The sequence below is a fragment of the Cololabis saira genome, chromosome 1, assembly GCF_033807715.1.
Source record: "Cololabis saira isolate AMF1-May2022 chromosome 1, fColSai1.1, whole genome shotgun sequence".
NCBI classification, from domain to species: domain Eukaryota; kingdom Metazoa; phylum Chordata; class Actinopteri; order Beloniformes; family Belonidae; genus Cololabis; species Cololabis saira.
In genome coordinates this window covers 33,151,550-33,170,347 of record NC_084587.1, presented here as the reverse complement: position 1 = coordinate 33,170,347, position 18,798 = coordinate 33,151,550, and the positions used below count along the sequence as shown (strand labels likewise).

The following is an 18,798-nucleotide window of genomic DNA, read 5'->3' as shown; positions in this document are numbered from 1 at the left end:
TTTTTTCCACACAAGTATATGTACTTCTACTTAAGTATAGAACATGAGTACTTTTTCCACCTCTAATTTCAATGGTTTTCTTTGTCAAAGTGACAGTGGAGGCTGAGATGTGTCCAGTATTTAACCTTACAGTAACACAAAATAAAAATAAAAACTGAATAAATTGGATTATTTTATTTTGAAATTTGAATGAATGAATGAATGAATGAATTTCTATTTCTAACATGTAAATAAAAAAATAAAAATAAGAATAAAAGATAAATAAACATCTTCATATTCACATATGTTCGAAAAAAGGAGTAGGAAGAAGTATACACTTTTTCCTAGTTCCTACCCCTTTATAACTCGTATGAATTTACATTATTATATCTACACTATTTCCATATAAACATAGTCTATATAAATACTACGTAAACATGCCTATTACTACATAATTATCCATATAAGTACATAGAAAATATAAATATTACATAAATATTATATCAATATATAGAAAATACAAATATTATATACATCTATATAAATATACACTATATAAACTACATAAATATCCCTATACATATATATACATATGCTACATACCTAATAAATATATAACATATATTACATAATTATAACTATCCCTCTCAACATATAATATATACTACATAAATATCCACATAAATATCTAAACATATCTTAAGCAAGTATAATATACCTTTTTCCCTATTTTATTTGTTTCTCACACTCCTCGTTAACCCATTTCCTCTTCCATATACCTGTTTATAAATAATTTTTTGAATCTCTTTTTAAACATATTTATGTTAATACTGTTTCATTTCCTGCTCCAAACTGTTCCACAGTCTCCCCACAGTTCGATATGCACATGCTTTTCATTGTTGTTCGTACTTTATGTTTTCTAAAATTTAGTTCTCCCCTTAGATTATAGCCCCTTTCTCTCTCTGTTAACCTATTAATTTGATATTAATATATATTTTTAATTGATATCCCTACTTATTTTCAGTGGTGTAAAGTAACGAAGTACAAGTACTTCGTTATTGTACTTAAGTAAGATTTTTGAGAATTTGTACTTTTATTGATACTTTCTTTTTTCTGTACTTTTACTTTTACTTTGTTACATTTTCAAGGAAAAAATCGTACTTTTAATCTGCTATATTTAAAATTGGACACGTCGTTACTCGCTACAAATTAAAGTCTTACATTAAATGAAAATGTAGGCTATTGCCGTGAGAAAATAATGTTATGTTGAAAATAATTTTGTACTTTGAATTTTGTACTTTGTACTTTGTACTTTTTACTTTTACTTTTGTGTACATTTTACACCATGTACTTTTGGTACTTTATTATATTTAATTTGAGGTACTTTTATACTTTTACTTAAGTAATTTTCTTAATGGGTACTTTTTACTTTTACTTAAGTAATTTTCAAGCAGAAAATGTGTACTTTTACTTAAGTACAATATTTTTGTACTTTTTCCACCTCTGCTTATTTTATATTTTTAGTGCCAGTTTTCAGAGTCCCAGAGACTGAATGGGGCCGGGTGTCAGCGGCGGGCCGAGGAACTGCAACAAGTGAAAGGAGGAGGAGAGAGGAAGTTCTCCAAAACTTTTTTTTCCCCTCTCTGAAAAGACTCTGGAGACGTTCCGTTAGATTTCCAGAGGAAAGGGTTTCGAGGAAGAAGGGGGAAAAAAAAGACAGAAACATAACGAGAAGATAAAGGTCGATAAGAGAGTCAAAGGGTTCATCCATCCTTCCGTCTGTTCCCGTCTCCTCACATGAAAGCCGTGGAAAAGGGACGCGTGTTTCTCGCCTTTTGTTTTGTGCGTCTTCTTGTTCCTTCCCTGACTGAGAGGACTTACACCATCAGAGGCGATGAGATGTGACTGAGCTATGCCTTGTGGAAATGGACAGACTTTAACCAAGCGAAAACATGGCGTCTGCTTCCCGAGGCTTAGCTTTCTCCCCGGCGTGCTTGTGGCGCTGTGCTGGCTGCAGGCGTGCGGCTCCGGGCCGGCGGGGGCCGGCGGCGGCAGCTGCGGCCCCTGCCCCGTTAACTGCAGCTGCGCGCCGGCGGGGCCGCAGCAGCTCTGCGCCGTCAACTGCTCCAGCATGGGACTGGAGAGGGCCCCAGCGGCGGCAGACTTCCCGCTGGCCACCGCTGTGCTGTGAGTATGGAGTCTAAAACTGGCTGCTCAACACATGAGGAGATGAGAGATGTTACAATACCCACAGCTGGGATTCACAATATGCCCCTTCCGTCACTCCTGGAGCCTGAATTATGGCCCTGCGTTAAATCGACGCAGAGCCTACGCCGAAGGGTTCGGCGTAGGCTCTGCGTTGGTGTAACGCGGAACCATAAATCAGCCTTAAGAAGTACACTCACTTCTGCATGCTCTTTTCTGCACTTTTTTGTGGGGGTTTGTTTTTCCTTGACAACTAATGATGGAAGTCGTAGTAGTAGTCAGGATTTCCGCAGGGTTTTAAAAAGTATTAAAAGGTGATAAATGAAAATTGCCAAATTTAAGGCCATTAAAAGTGTTAAATTCACTGTCAGAGGTATATATATTTTTTTTAATTGGTATTATTTTTTACCTTTTACATTTTAAGCTGTCTATTTTATTGTCATTCACAAAGTGAAATAAATGTGAAGCATCTGGTCAACATCAATGAGTCTATAAATCTGTTCTGTATAGTGTTCTATAGGTCAAAATCTGTATTAATGTTAAAAGGTCCGTGATTAACACTTAATGTTGTGACAGTTTTTTTTTAAAATCTGAAGGTAATGAAAAAGGTATTAAATTGGTATTAAATTTAACATAAGGATTGCTGTATAAACCCTGGTAGTAGTAGTAGTGTTTATTTCGAATATGAATCATATTAAAAAAAGAAAGAAATAAGACAATCGTTTTACCATGAGACATAACATACAGTTAGTACATATTCGAAAGGGAGTGAGAAGAAGTAAAACATATAAACTCTCACCCCCTCTCCTTAAATATGACTAGCTAATATACTAGTTTACCAACCACCTGTTAACACTCTTGTTTACATAACACCTTGACACTAAAGCCTAAATTATGGTCCGCGTTAAATCGACGCAGAGCCTGCGCCGTAGGGGACGCGGCGACGCGCACTGTACGTTGTGCGTAACGAACGCGGAACCATAAATCAGCCTTAACACCTCTTTACCGTGTTAATTGTTTCTCCAGTCACCCTGGAGGCTTTGTCATTGTTATGCCTGGAGTACAGTAATGAGCCAATTAGTGAATTAAATCAATTGTTCAGCTTGTGTGTCAACTTTATGGCACATGTTTTTGGCACTCCTTTGTGAAATGTCAGTATTTGCTGGAGTTTTTTTTGGGTTTTTTTTTCTCCATTTTATTTCATATCATAGTAAATTTATCATCTTTGAACTTTTGAGCAAGGACTTGCAACAAACTGAATGTTCTTTTTATGTCATTATTTACCTTTTTTTAACTGTCAAAATTTCCTGTCATAATACCTAATTAAAATGAAATGACTGGTCACATTAGCCAGTTTCATAGTGCAGCTTCACTTATAGTTGCTCTTACTGATGTGCTTGCAAGATTTAAGGGGCTTTTAAATTGTGCACTTCACCTGCATTGTGCACTTTTGTAGGTCGTAAGAAGCAAGCAAAATATGGAAACTACCACATAATGTGTGAAAAAAAAAACAATATTGAGATGCACAAATTATATAAAATAAAGGCTCCATCGTTTAACTTAAAAGTTACCCTTTTTTCATCTTCCAGGTCTGTCAAAGGTCATGTTGTGACAGTGTGTGTATTTAAGCGTGGGATGTTTGAGGGTTTTCCTTCTTTTTTTTTTTTGCTTTTTAGCTCGGTTGGTCACTAGAAACGTGAACCTGGCGTTTGCGGTGCAGATCAGTCTTTAGCCTCTTGCACAGTTACAGTAAGAACATTGTGTTCTGCACGGACGGAAGCCATATGTGATCCATTATTTATTTCCACTACACCAGCATTCTTTATTTTACTTAAAGTCTCCACTGGCTGTACCGGGCGTCTAATCAAGGCCCATTAGTTAAGGACTTGCATACATGGAGGATATCAAAAAGCAAGGGAGTTAATGATGTCTAGATGAGGTTTTAACAGGAAACGAATTCACCCAGCCTCAGTGAAGCGTGTCTGTTGGGTCATTTTCATTACGTATGGTCTAGCGCTTCATTTCAACAGGTTTCTTTTTGCCACTTTAGAGATACAGTGAATTTTACATGTCAGACTCAGTTGGAGTGTTGATTTCATCAGTTTAGACCTCCTGCTTCCCGCTGCTCCAGTACAACATGGGGTTGACTGACTGAGCATTACTGTCCTCACTGATTGGGTCACTTCTCTGCTGCTCCTGTTCTGTCTGGCATTGAAATCAGATAGTTTGCTCTTAATTAACTCTGATTTCATGGCAGGAAGAGACATTCTGCAAGAAGCCGGTGATAAAATTTAACAATACTTGCTATGGCTGCAGGCAGGCAGTGCCCCATTATTTCAAGAATAGAAAGGAGAAAAAAAAGAGGCAGAAAAAGGCCATTTACTTGCAGGGACTTCTCTGGAAAGTGGCCGTCAGACTGTCTGAGATAGGGAGGTGAGAGTGTAGATTACATAAAGTATCTCATAGTTGTTCCTGCTAGTCGTCTATTTCTCCTCTCATTTTTAATTTCACCTGGAAGAGATAGACTGGTTCAGCATAAATCTTTCCAAAGTGCACTCACAGCATTTCCTGCAACATCAAATTGATGTTTTCATGTAGCACTCATATAGCACTTTGTTAATCTTTTCCATATTGGTGCGTCGTGTAAACAGACAATCCTTGGAAAGAGTATTACAAAGTTAAAAAGAAATCTGGCAAAGGAAATTTAGAGAAATTTAAAAAGATAGTAAAACCCATTATTCTTCTGTTTCGACAAAACAAATTTGAACGGTTAACAGCATATTTGTCATTTACCTTTCCTTATCTTGTCAGGACAGTTTGGCACTGCTGTGTGAATTTGAGACCTGGGAAAACGGTACGGTGTTGTGGTGCAGAATTTGATTAGTTATCAGCTAGCCACATACAGCGCAGGTGCCTGACATAAAACATGGTTGTCAATCTGCTACACTTCGAGGATGGATTATAAGTTCTTGAGCCAGACAGGCAGTGCAGGGTCGTGCTTTAAACATCAGCATGGAGAAACTGTGTTAATGTTTTCACACTGATGATGGTTTAGGTCTTGTAGCTGTACTTAATGAAGGATATTCACTTAAGTGCTGTAGTTCACTCAGATTTATGTACTGTAACTGTTTCCTCTTCGTGCTGTTTTAAAACATTAATAGTCAGATTTATTGGATGTTTTTTTATCTCTCATACACTATTGCATCTGCATGCACCATTTTCTTTTTGTATTATCCTTAAAATCACTTTCCAAGCTACGTACACAGGGAAGTAATTAAAATTGCAAGTTCTGATGCAGATTTGGATGTTGCATAATAAGGCTTGCGGGACTGTTTGCTTTTTAAAGCGTAGGTAACTCGCACTCCCCAAAGATTCTCAGTGGGACTGAAGTTTGAACTCTGTGACTGTTAATCCGTATGTGAAAATGATATCTCTTGCTCCCTGAAGCACTGTTTCTTAAATTGAGTATGATAAATCCCGCCTTTGTCATCTTGGAATATGCCCATGTCATCAGAGAAGAAAAAACTATAGGGGGAAAAAAAACAACTCATCCTTTAGTGTATACTCAGGTTTCAGCTGACCTCATTTTTTGGGCACATAATGCCACTGAACTTAAATCTGACCAACTGAAGTAACCCCGGATCATAACACTACCCCCACAGGATGCACTCTGCGCACTAGGCATGGTGGGTGGATCACTTAAGCTGCTGCTCTTCGTAGCCTGCTACTTCCAGCATAACAGAGCAGAGTGAACCTGGACTCATCAGACCACGTGACCTTTTTCCATTACTGCATACACCAATCTTCAGGCTTCCTAGTAAATTGACACCCTTTTTTTCAATCATGCGTGGTTTTCTTCAGGCCACACAGCTGTTTGGGACCAGCATCCCCAGTTGTCCTTTCAGTTGTCATGTCACTATTAAAGATTACTGACTTGAATTACTTGGTATGGGGGAGCTCTTACCTGTCTGCATAGTTAATTCCAGGTTGCAACGTTCCTCTCGGCGCAGCGCTGCATGTGTTCATGTAATTGTAGGGTTCTTGCGTATCTACAGTGTAGCGTCTGTGTCGACTCAGCCCACGAACATAAATCAGGCTTAACGGTTCCCTGCATTTTGGATTCAGAAGACTGTGATTAGTTTAAATAATTACAACCAACTAAGAAGGGTTTTCCCCCTTCACGAAGATGTCAGTCTTTATAGGTTGTATAGTTTTATTGTATCACTGAGGTGTCGCTGATTCATGATTGATAATAGAAATACATGCTGTGGCGTTACATGAATTATGTGCTTGTTCTGTCTGCTGAAAAAAAACTCAACATTTTTATTTAAATAATTAATAACAGAGCTTTCAGTAAATGCCCCCCAACCTCATACATTTTTTTTAAGTGACAGTGCTGCATTATCACTGAAGGAAAAACACTTTGCCTATACCTATATTTCAATTAAGCCGGTGTTGCATCTTCCATTAACTCCACCAGCTCCCCAGTTCTCCGTTTTGTGCCTCCGTCTGAACTGAACGTTGTAGAGCCACACTGGGTAGTGAGGAAAGAAAACCCATCTTGTGGCTGTGAAACATTTTAGCGTTCGGTAGAGTGGAGAGTCGGAGAAATTTGGAGAGAAGAATTCCTTTTACACACCAGCCCATCTGCTCCAACCCACACACATAATAAAATCTCTTAACACTTCATATGAAGACTTTTGCAGCTCTGAAGTCATTTCTGGGAAATGCTTGTGAAATGAAATTTCTCCAAAGGTTTCTGATGTCCCTTTAGAAGGTTTCTGAAGTGCTTAGCATGTTGATCGCTTGAGCACAAGTCATCACAATGCTCTTTGTGTGCAAGGACAGTAAACTGAGAAAAAAATAAACACTTAACTCACAGATTATAACCGTAAGGAATAGCTTCATATTCTTCCCATGCATACTGGGCATGATGCAATTTGGACATCAAAGAACATGTTCAAGGAAACGGAATGTTTTTTTGCATAATTTTATGTGGATGTTTCTAGTGAGCTACTGTCAGTCTTGAACACTCGAGTGCTTGTTAAGTAAAGGTTAGATCATCAATAAACAGATTAAATGGATGGATAACTATATCCCTATCTCCTTAAAAGTTGGGGCACGAATAAAAATGCATCTAAAAATCTGGGAAAAAAAATTCAAGGTATGCAGGTCTTAAAGCAACATCTACTCCCATCCAGACAGCCCTTTTCAGGGAGGGCCTAGCGAGACAATGCAAAAATGCCTTTGTAGTAAAAGAAGGTCCTGAAATGTCCCGTCTGCAGGCCAGACCCTTCACCAGATGAAAACATTTGACACATTATGAAATGAAAAGTAGGAAAAAGAAGAGATAGGACTAGGGCTGTTCGATTTTGCCCAAAAATAAAATCTCAATTTTTTTCTCTCAAAATCCGATTTTCGATTACGATTACGATTATTTTGTGAATTGACAAAAGGCAAAGAAATGATTTCAAATATGCTGTTTTTTTATTGAACATTTGCCCCATTGGGCTTTAAGTGCAAACTTTGCTCTTATTAAACCAAAGATTAATGAATAAAGTGCAAAACTCTGTAAAATAAGTTGAAAAAAAGTTTTAAAAAATATAATAAAATATAAAGTTTTATCTCTGAAAACAAAATCAGCAAATCAGCACTTGCAAACTGGGTCTTTGCATGCTAAATAATAATGCAACCCATGAAGGAGGTAGAGGTGTGTAATGTCAGTCATTACATTTGCTATTCACACTTGCAAGTTTTTTGCAAGGAACACGAGCCGGTCTACCGCATCTGGCTTGAGGGATGCCCGGTGGCATGTTACAACGCCCCCTCCTACACTAAAGAGCCTCTCCGATGGGGCACTTGTCGCAGGTATTGAGTGGTATTTCCATCAATCATTAATATGGTATCAATCATTAAGATGTGTGCAGACAAGGTAAAAAAAAAAAAGTGAAAAATCGATTTTACGAGTTTCACGTTTTAACATCGTTCTAATTACATAATCGCGATTACGATTTAAAATCGATTAATCGAACAGCCCTAGATAGAACTGTTGAGCAGCTTGAATCGTAAATATCACCCAGTCCCAACTTCTTTTGAGAAGTGTTGCAGCCACCAAATTTATTTACCTGAATGCCAATCATGGCATTCTGTATTAAGTTACATTTTACATCGTGTCCACTTTTTTGTTTAGGAATTGTTATTGTAAATAAATCCATGTATGCGGCTGACATCCAGCACGCCAAAGTCCTATCTGTTGAAACTTGTGATGTTGCTATGGAAGCAAGATGCATGCATACATACACAGACGGGCTGCCGCCACAGTGACATGCATTTGAGTGTAGTTGTTTCGATATGTGGTGTCCTAGTTTGGGTGAGGTCCTCGGCTTCACCACAGCTGTTGAACAGACAAACTTCACTCTGAAACTCTGCAAACGTCTTGTTGATTCTCCATCAGCCTCTTTCTCCAAAGGTGGTTATGATACACGCAGCCACCTACACGCTCTCGCTCACTGATGCGCGGTTGGAAAAGCTGAAACATACTGACCATATGCAAGGGGAGCATTTGTTATGTTACCATAGCAAAAACAACTAAGGACATCGCTCACAGAAGTGCAGACATTCCAGTAGGTCATAAATAAGAGTCTGAGGCAAGAAATGGGGCAGGCACAAGACGGCTCTCATCGTCTCCTTCAGTCTGTGTTTGTATGTGTGTGCATGTTCAAGCACCAAACTCCTGGTACCAAAACCGTCTCGGTTCATTATTAACTCTGGGAAACGGTGTTATTGGGGATGTCTTCAGGCTGAAAAAGAGGATAATTATAGCTGGAAGACTTGCTGTGTGTGTGTGTGTGTGTGTGTGTGTGTGTGTGTGTGTGTGTGTGTGTGTGTGTGTGTGTGTGTGTGTGTGTGTGTGTGTGTGTGTGTGTGTGTGTGTGTGTGTGTGTGTGTGTGTGTGCGTGTGCGCGTGCATAGGTTACAAAAATGTCCAGCTCTCTTTCCCGAGTTATTAAACACTTGAAAGTATTTAATGGGGCTACCATTTTCTCACGCACGACTTGTAACCAAAATAAACTGGTTCATCACACAGAGCACTTCTTCTGCTCAAGTGGGCATCATTTAGGTCATTAGCTGCTGTCACATTTGTTCACAGACAGAAGATCCTGAAATGTAAAAAAAAAAAACAATACAAATACCAACTTGGAATAAAATTGGTGACACAGATGATATGCTTAGGGCTGTTCGATTAATCGATTTTAAATCGTAATCGCGATTATGTAATTAGAACGATGTTAAAACGTGAAAGTCGTAAAATCGATTTTTCACTTCTTTTTTTTTTAATTTTTATTTATTTTTTTACCTTGTCTGCACACATATTAATGATTGATGGAAATACCTGTAACATGCCACCGGGCATCCCTCAAGCCAGATGCGGTAGACCGGCTCGTGTTCCTTGCAAAAAACTTGCAAATGTCAATAGCAAATGTAAAGACTGACATTACACACCTCTACCTCCTTCATGGGTTGCATTATTATTTAGCATGCAAAGACCCAGTTTAGTTTAATTAGAAAATGTCTTGTTTTATTTAATTGGAAATATAACTTACTGTATGTTTGCAAGTGCTGATTTGCTGATTTTTTTTTTATCAGAGATAAAACTTTATATTTTATTATATTTTTTTAAACTTTTTTTCTACTTATTTTACAAAGTTTTGCACTTTATTCATTCATTTTTGGTTTAATAAGAGCAAAGTTTGCACTTAAAGCCCAATGGGGCAAATGTTAAATAAAAAAACAGCATATTTGAAATCATTTCTTTGCCTTTTGTCAATTCACAAAATAATCGTAATCGAAAATCGGATTTTGAGAGAAAAAAATCGAGATTTTATTTTTGGGCAAATCGAACAGCCCTAGATATGCTGTTTTAATTGATATGCTTGCAGTTTTTTGTTTGAGAGGAGTTGAGATGTGAGGGTTGATGTTTACACCTACCTAGTTAAAGTTTTTAATTCTTGATGTTGAAAGATAGTTGTCCTATTAGTTGCCATTAGTGACGTCATATCACACTGGATTGAGTTTATAAAGACACTTTTCTCATCATCATGTGCCAACTGTGAGATTTCATTTGAATCTATATATCATACAGTCTGCAGTCACATCAGTCACATTATTCTTGTACTTCAAGTGTTTGACAGAAACAGCTGAGCAAAAGCTACGCTCATCATTTGTGGTCACTTTTAAACCTTGCTTGTATGAATTTTCTTTCATCAGATTTGAATAAACCAGAGTCAATTATCTTTGAGACAGCGCTGCAATACTTGTTTCTCACTTATTCCATAGAAAAGGCTTTATAGGAATTGAAACGGGTGACTTCAATGTGCATGAATGCTTCTAGTTTTACCATATGTCCACATGGCATTTTTTGAGTTTTTTTTTACCGGGGCATCCAGTTGGTTCTCTGACATTTAGGTTATTGCCAGATGTGTGGTTGAAATAAAAAAAAAAGAAAGAAAAACCCCTCCTTTATGTGTGGTCAAGGAAAGATGCAATGTAAACAGTGGTGGTCTCCGCATCCACTTGGCTCTAGGTGGCTGTACAATGGCTAATTCAAAACAGACCACTGACTTTGAACGCCATCGTCTCTTGTCTTTTTGAACTGAACGCGTGCTCTGTTGTGTCCAGTTGTAGGTCATAAGAGATGGAAGCTCTTTAGCGCTTTTGCTTAAGCTTTAGACATCTCCACCAGGTTTAATTCAAGTGTCTTGAACATTCTGTTCATTATCAATCTCCATAAGTAACAAAGACAAGACATTCAACACACTGCAAACAAATCTAATAAGAAGATTCAAGCAACTAATGTTGATCTTCCAGCAATATATTCATCCTAATCTTACCAACAGCCTTTCGATGGAGAAAATCTGAAACTGATGGTCTAATTATATTGTTGTAAAATTTACATCAATTAGGATACTTTATCTATTTTTTTTCTTGATTAATCTGGAATAATATATTATTATATTTTAGGAGATGGCTATTTGTCAATACAGATCTTGACATTATACACAAGAGGCTTCCTCATCGTACATATCTTAAGTGCTGGACTTTGCTACAATTCAGCATTATCCTCAAATAACTGTTTTTTTGCAGTGCTCTGTACACGATATATATATATATATATATATATATATATATATATATATATATATATATATATATATATATATATGCTTATTTGTCACATTTATGGAGCTGTGGTATAATTGGACATTGTATGCTGCTGTTGTCCCCTTCCTGAGATACAAAAGAGACACTTGATGTGCATTTTTTTCTTTACACTTGTTAATAATCTTTCTCGCTGTAGAATAAAAGACTCCAAATTGTTTGGAAGTGGTCTTGTTATCCCTCCCAGATTGTGGCAGCAACAATAGCCTCTTGAAGATGATCGATGTTGTATTTTATCTTTGACATTGTGCTAATTCCTACTGTGATGCTCCAGAACTGCTTTTATTGTGGCGATCACACGTTTTCGCGATCCTTCATTCAGGTGCGTTTCGTTAGCAGCGCCACACTGCTATTTTTGTTCCTCTTTCTTTCTTTTGTTTTCTTTTCTCTTTCCCCCTAGACACTGCTTTGGCATATTGACTTTTATTAAATAACCGATGGCACATTATAATGTGTTGTAAAGCTTATTACAACTACACAACTGCACAGCGAACATATGACACCTGCTTACATCTAAAGACTATAACATTTTGCAAAGATTGGGGATCTTGCAGCATCACTGTTTACGTGATTGCAATCAACAAATGATATTGCTGTTGGTTATTGATACCAGTTATGTCATGGAATTACACAATTTGCATGACACCTGACGAAAGATTTGTGATAATATCATAGCGATGTTCTGATACCGATTCTGACACGTACACTTTTAGTTTTGACCGAATATCGATCCAATACCAGTCAGACGTCATGTTGGGGGGCCAGATGTCCATTCTGGAGCTGACTGCCTTTGCTTCTTTTAGCGTACACAATAATGCTCAGTCTAATACAGTTTGGGGAGAGCAATTCAGAGTTTCAAGCAGTCAAGCAGTTTCCAACAACCGACAGGGCTGCTCATCCAGAAGAATTCATTCTTTAATTAGGGCCCGTGCACTGACAGTGCGAAGGCCCTATTGTATCTGTAGGAATAGTTTTCCTCGTTCTCGTTTTTATTTTTTATTTTCCAACGAAATGAGGGCCTTTTTGTTTCCCTAAACGTGCTCCAAAAGTCACCAAATTTTGCACGCAAGCCAGGCCTGGCGAAAAATTTGATATTTAATGGTTTGCATTAATGCGCGTGGCCTAATGGCTCAACAGCGCCCCCTAGAAAACTTTGTGCCTCAAGCCCCACAATACAGTTTGACGTACATGCAGGAAAATCAGTACACACCTGTATCATGTCGCAACTTAAAGAAAAGTCTCTTGGCGCCATGGCTGAAACTGAACAAGAAGTCGGCCATTTTGAATTAATCGTGTAATTTTGGGGCAATTTATGGCATTTTCACGTGTCGTACTTTAACAAACTCCTCCTAGCAGGATCGTCCGTTCAACATAAAACTCGCTCAGGAGACACAAAAGACGTGAATGATGAAAAGTTATCAAAATAGTGAGTTTTCGTGAAATGGCGTGGGCGTGGCGCCGCGTCACACTTCAACGTTAAACAGGAAGTGATACTAGTAGCTGATTTGGTCGGTATTTGATAGATTCCTATTTTCTGCCATAACTTTTGAACGGTTTGACATAGAGAGTCGTGGGTGGTGTCATCGGACTCGGTTTTGAGTACTTGACCATAATTGGTGCAAATTAGCCCCACCCCTTCTTCTGATTGGTCAATATTTGATAGTTCCTATTTTCTGCCATAAATTTTGAATGGTTTGACATAAAGAGTCATGGGTGGTGTCATCGGACTTCGTTTTGAGTCCTTGACCTTTTATTGGTGAAAATTGCACGCGCAAGGGCCCGTTCATCGCTGCTTACAGCTTTAACTCTATCTGTTGTTGCTGCAGCTTCTGGTTTTCTTTTGGGAATATCTCTAATTTCTGAAATGCTAATTCCAGAGTTTGCTGCAGTGATTTTTCTGCGTTCAGTTTTATCTTAATTAACCTCTAATGTTGTTTCACCCGATGGCTCCTTAAATGTTTGATACAGTAAGGTTGTTTGTGTTATATTTAATAACATTTGTATCACTTCTGGAAGCAGAAGCTGTGTATAATAAGGGTGTTGTTGTTTTCCCGGTGGGATATCCAGTGAAGAAAAAAAAAGAAGAAGAAAACAGCACCTCAATGCCAACCGAATGGTAATGTTAGATCTAGTTCAGTCTAAAAGCTCATGTACCCCCATTTACCACCTTACATCTTACAACTGAGATCACTCCCACATGCTGACCATACACTAGATAATTTGCAAAAAAGTCTAGAAAGATCTTCGAAGACTATGACACCCACTCACATCTAAATGCTATAAAGTTGCAGACCTAAGATTGAGGATTTTGTGGGGTCTCTATTTACATGACTGTAACCAACAATAGTAGGACAACCATGCTCTCAATTGGTTGCTGATGAAAAATTGTGTGGAGAAACACAGTTTGGATGAGACGACTTGGCTCATGATTTGCAATGATACAGTAGTAAGCATGTTTAATGTTCTCAAAATGCCAAAACATGCCTCATATTTGCTCGGATTGCCACCTTGCACCAGGACTTTCTTCCAACAGTCAAAATGTGTCTGAGACCTTAAAATGAACTGTAAAAGTTTTAAACCGTAAGGACCTGATTTATTATATCCTAATACATAAAACCCCTAATTAAGGGGGTGTGGGTTTTCTTTTTCAAATGCCTATAGATTTAATGGATTTTTAAAAGACAATTATGATGTTTCGGATGAAATTGCCTGAGGAAAAGAAAAACTGTTCTGTTGAACCATCCTTTAATGTCCATTTGTAACATGCATTGGATTTAAAAGCAAATTACATACAAGTAAGAAATGAGCGACCTGTGTAGACTACCTTCAAACTGACCTAAATACATGTTTAACTTTTGACAATGCTCAGAGACATGAGACTTGAGTGCCTGTGCGTTCCTGTGTGTGCGTAAATATGTGCATGACGGAGTGAAGAGCTGAACTGAAACATGTTTAGTATGTTCACATTGCCTGCAAAGAGTCAAAGACTTAAAGACATCCCAAAATAACACTCAGCACTGCATGGTCCAGATGTTAATGAGGCTCCCTCGAGGGGGAAAGTGGGAATTTCTTGCATGTCAAGCCCCTAAACGTGGACTTACCCTGCCAAAGTTCTGATGAAATGCAAATCGGCCATTTGTTTAATTTGCATTACGTGTCATGACATGACAAAACCTCTACAATAATCAGATTTTCTAGTTCCTCTTTTCAGATAAGGAATGTCAATTATCTGCCAATACAAAATGGGAAAAGAATGTAGAATGGTGAAATGATGCAACACTGTCTTTAAAAGAAAAGAAAAAGAGATGTTATGATAAAAATAAGGAAATACTGCAAATACAGTCACTCATCTGTTAGACCCACTGGTGATTGGCAGGCAGCAAGTCAGCAAAGGGCTATTTTAGTCTACGTCATGCCAATGAACCTGAAACTGATTTAAATGAGCAGAAGAAAGCAAAGAACAAAATAGAAGGCAAAAGTGCTGCAGTCCATTAACAGTCGATTCCACTTGGATAAATTAGATGCACTTTTGACACAATACCACCCAAACTGCAACGTCTTGAGTTTAATCCACGGCTAGATTACAAGAGTGTCATAACAAGCTCGGATTTAGCTTATCTGGAGTTTACATTTTCGCAAACTGGAAGTACAAATGAAGGTGAAGTTAGATACCAATTCTGGATTTGAAGAAGGTCTGCCGCTAAATTGGAAGCTGTGATTCAGAAACTTCTTGGATGGGAAGTACAGGTAATCTATGATTTTAAGGTTTTGCCCTTTGGTGTCAGTAAAGCCTTAATGAAATAGTTTTATTTTATTCCGCTTGGGCCTAAATGACGATATTTTTTTTTTTTTTTAAATTGTGGGGTGTATTAATTGGTGAAAATATCCAGTTTCAATTTTTCAGACAAATATTGAGATTGCAAGTTAATTTGCCATTATCAGGGGTAATTTATCTAAAACGCCCGATTTAATGATCTTCTACTACCGTGCGTCTAGACTAAGAATGGGAATCTACAAGATTCTTATTGATCCTGATGCCATTATGCTAATCAAGCCCCTATTTTATTTCCAAATTTGCATACACAGATTTTTACTGCTTTACTGCGTCATTACGAAAACAAAAACAAAACAACCTTGCAACTGGTCAATAACATAACACCCCTGCAGGTGTTATATTTAGCACATGCCAGCATTGAGACATGGAATTGATTATTTTATAGGTGTGATGTTCCAACCCTTCATGAAATTTGGAACAGAAGTGAGATAAATTTTCAGTTCTCACCTCTAGTTTAGACTTGTTTTTTTTTTTTTATCACTTACCATGAATACTACATGAGCAGAATGGTGCTTCTCATTGGTGGCCACGGATGCAGCACAAGGAAGACATTGTGACTCGTCTTAGGTCTACATCAGATGGACTAATTAATTTAAATGATAAGTACAGCTTTGTGATTTGCTAATTGCTTTATTTCAGATGATAATTTAAATGCAATTAATTGTCAGCTGTACTGTGTGGGGGGGGCATACACAAAGATGAACCAAAAGCTGACCAGTATTAGCTGCACAGGGACTGGAACTCAGACACCTGTAGCTTTCAGCTCCAAAGAAAAACATTGAGATCCCTTTTAAAAAAAATTATAAAGTCACATTGTCGATTGTCCGTTCCTGGACAAAAAGTAGTTCAAGACAAGGTTTTCACACCCGCAGTCGCTATCATAAAACAGTAAACAATATTGATTGATTGTCTGAGTTGGCAACAGTAACTAAGGTGGCCGGACCTTAGCAACGGATCAGTTGAGACCGTGGCTGCATCCGAAATTGCATACTTCCACCCTAATGAGTATGCAAAAACAGTATGTGAGACTTTTTAGTACGTCCGAAACATTAGTACGTACTCAATAGTATGCGCTATCCATACTCATTCCGGAGAAATGTATTAGTGTGGATTGATGGACACTAGCTAAGCATAAAACTCCCCATAATGTAATGCAGCGGTGTTTGGTTGCTAAGTGATACGTATATGTCATAAGTATAATATTAAGTATAATTAAAGCTGCAAGCAGCGATGAACGGGCCCTCGCACTCACGGCCACCGCCCCCCATAAGCATATCAGAAACGACACCACCCACGACTCTCTATGTCAAACCATTCAAAAGTTATAGTATAAAATCGGGACAACCAATCAGAAGAATGGGCGGGGTTAATTCAGGCCAATGAAGGTCAAGGGCTCAATACAGCGTCCAATGACACCACCCACGACTCTCTATGTCAAACCATTCAAAAGTTATAGTAGAAAATCGGGACAACCAATCACAACAAGGGGCGGGGCTAATTCAGGCCAATGAAGGTCAAGGACTCCATACAGAATCTGATGACACCACCCACGACTCTCTATTTCAAACCATTCAAAAGTTATAGTAGAAAATCGGGACAACCAATCAGAAGAAGGGGTGGGGCTAATTCAGGCCAATGAAGCTCAAGGACTCAATACCGATTCAGGTGACATCACCCACAACTCTCTATGTCAAAACATTCAAAATTTATGGCAGGAAATATGGACAACCAATCAGAAGAAGGGGCGGAGCTAATTTTCACCAATTATGGTCAAGGACTCAATATCGAGTCCCATGACTCCACCCACAACTCTCTATGTCAAACCATTCAAAAGTTATGGCAGAGAAAAGTATTCTAGGGGGCGCTGTTGAGCCGTTAGGCCACGCCCATTTATGCAAACCATGAAATATCAAATTTATCGCCAGGCCTGGCTTGCATGCAAAATTTGGTGACTTTTGGAGAACTATCAAATATGGACCAATCAGATGAAGGGGAGGCGCGCTTGTTTGCGTCTAGCGTCGCCACGGTAACGCTTTTGAAAGAGAAAAGTAATGCGTGGTGTCGCAGGATGGAGACGCACATTTTGATGTATAACACACCTGGGTGCACGTTACGGTTCGGGCCGAATTAATTGCCGAAGGAATGGCATAATTGCGCCAAAATTACACAATTAATTAAAAATGGCCGACATCCTGTTCGGTTTCGGCCATGGCGCCAAGAGACTTTTCTTTAAGTTGCGACATGATACAGGTGTGTACCGATTTCCGTGCATGTACGTCAAACCCTATTGTGGGGCTTGAGGCACAAAGTTTTCCGGGGGGCGCTGTTGAGCCATTTTGCCACGCCCATTAATACAAACCATGAAATATGAAATTTATAGCCAGGCCTGCCTTGCATGCAAAATTTGGTGACTTTTGGGGAACTATCAAATATGGACCAATCAGATGAAGGGGGGCGCGCCTTATGGCGTCTAGCGTCGCCACGGTAACACTTTTGAAAGAGAAAAGTAATGCGCATAGTCGCAGGATGGAGACGCACATTTTGATGTATAACACATCTGGGTTCACGATACGGTTCGGGCCGTATTAATTCTCGAAGGAATGGCATATATTGCTCCAAAATTACGCGATTAATTCAGAATGTTCAAAATGGCCGACTTCCTGTTCGGTTTCGGCCATGGCGCCAAGAGACTTTTCTTTAAGTTGCGACATGATACAGGTGTGTACCGATTTTCGTGCATGTACGTCAAACCGTATTATGGGGCTTGAGGCGCAAAGTTTTTTCTCTCTGAACCAATCAGATGAAGGGTGGGCGTGCTTTTTGGCGTCTAGCGTCGCCATGGTAACACTTTTGAAAGAGAAAAGTAATGCGTGGTGTCGGAGGATGGAGACACACATTTTGATGTATAACACACCTGGGGGCACTTTACGGTTCGGGCCGTATTAACTGCCGAAGGAATGGCATAAATTCCGCCAAAATTACACAATTAATTCGAAATGGCCGACTTCCTGTTCGGCTTCGGGCATGACGCCAAGAGACTTTTCTTTAAGTTGCGACATGATACAGGTGTGTACCGATTTTCGTGCATGTACGTTAAACCGTATCGTGGGGCTTGAGGCACAAAGTTTTCAAGGGGGCGCTGTTGAGCCATTTTGCCACGCCCATTAATGCAAACCATTAAATATAAAATTTTTCGCCAGGCCTGGCTTGCGTGCAAAATTTGGTGACTTTTTGGGCACGTTTAGGGGGGCAAAAAGGCCTTCCTTTTGTCAGAACAATAAGAAGAAGAAGAAGAAAAAGAATTAAAGCTGCAAGCAGCGATGAACGGGCCCTCGCACTCACGGCCACCGCCCCCCATAAGCATATCAGAAAAGACACCCCCCACGACTTCCTATGTCAAACCATTCAAAAGTTATAGCAGAAAAAAGGGACAACCAATCAGAAGAAGGGGCGGGGCTAATTCAGGCCAATGAAGGTCAAGGACTCCATACAGAATCTGATGACACCACCCACGACTCTCTATGTCAAACCATTCCAAAGTTATAGCAGAAAATCGGGAC

The 18,798-nt window shown here is 38.9% G+C and overlaps 1 protein-coding gene across 1 annotated transcript in view; it reads left to right on the top strand.

Annotated features, from left to right (window-relative positions):
- The first annotated feature begins 1,670 nt into the window (after window positions 1-1,670).
- The window catches only part of pkd1a (polycystic kidney disease 1a), a 99,689-nt gene continuing 82,561 nt past the window's right edge, over window positions 1,671-18,798 (top strand). Inside the window, exon 1 of the mRNA XM_061720665.1 lies at window positions 1,671-2,166. Within this exon, the coding sequence (XP_061576649.1) occupies window positions 1,892-2,166 (275 nt within the window). The 5' untranslated portion in view covers window positions 1,671-1,891. The remainder of the gene's footprint in view (window positions 2,167-18,798) is intronic.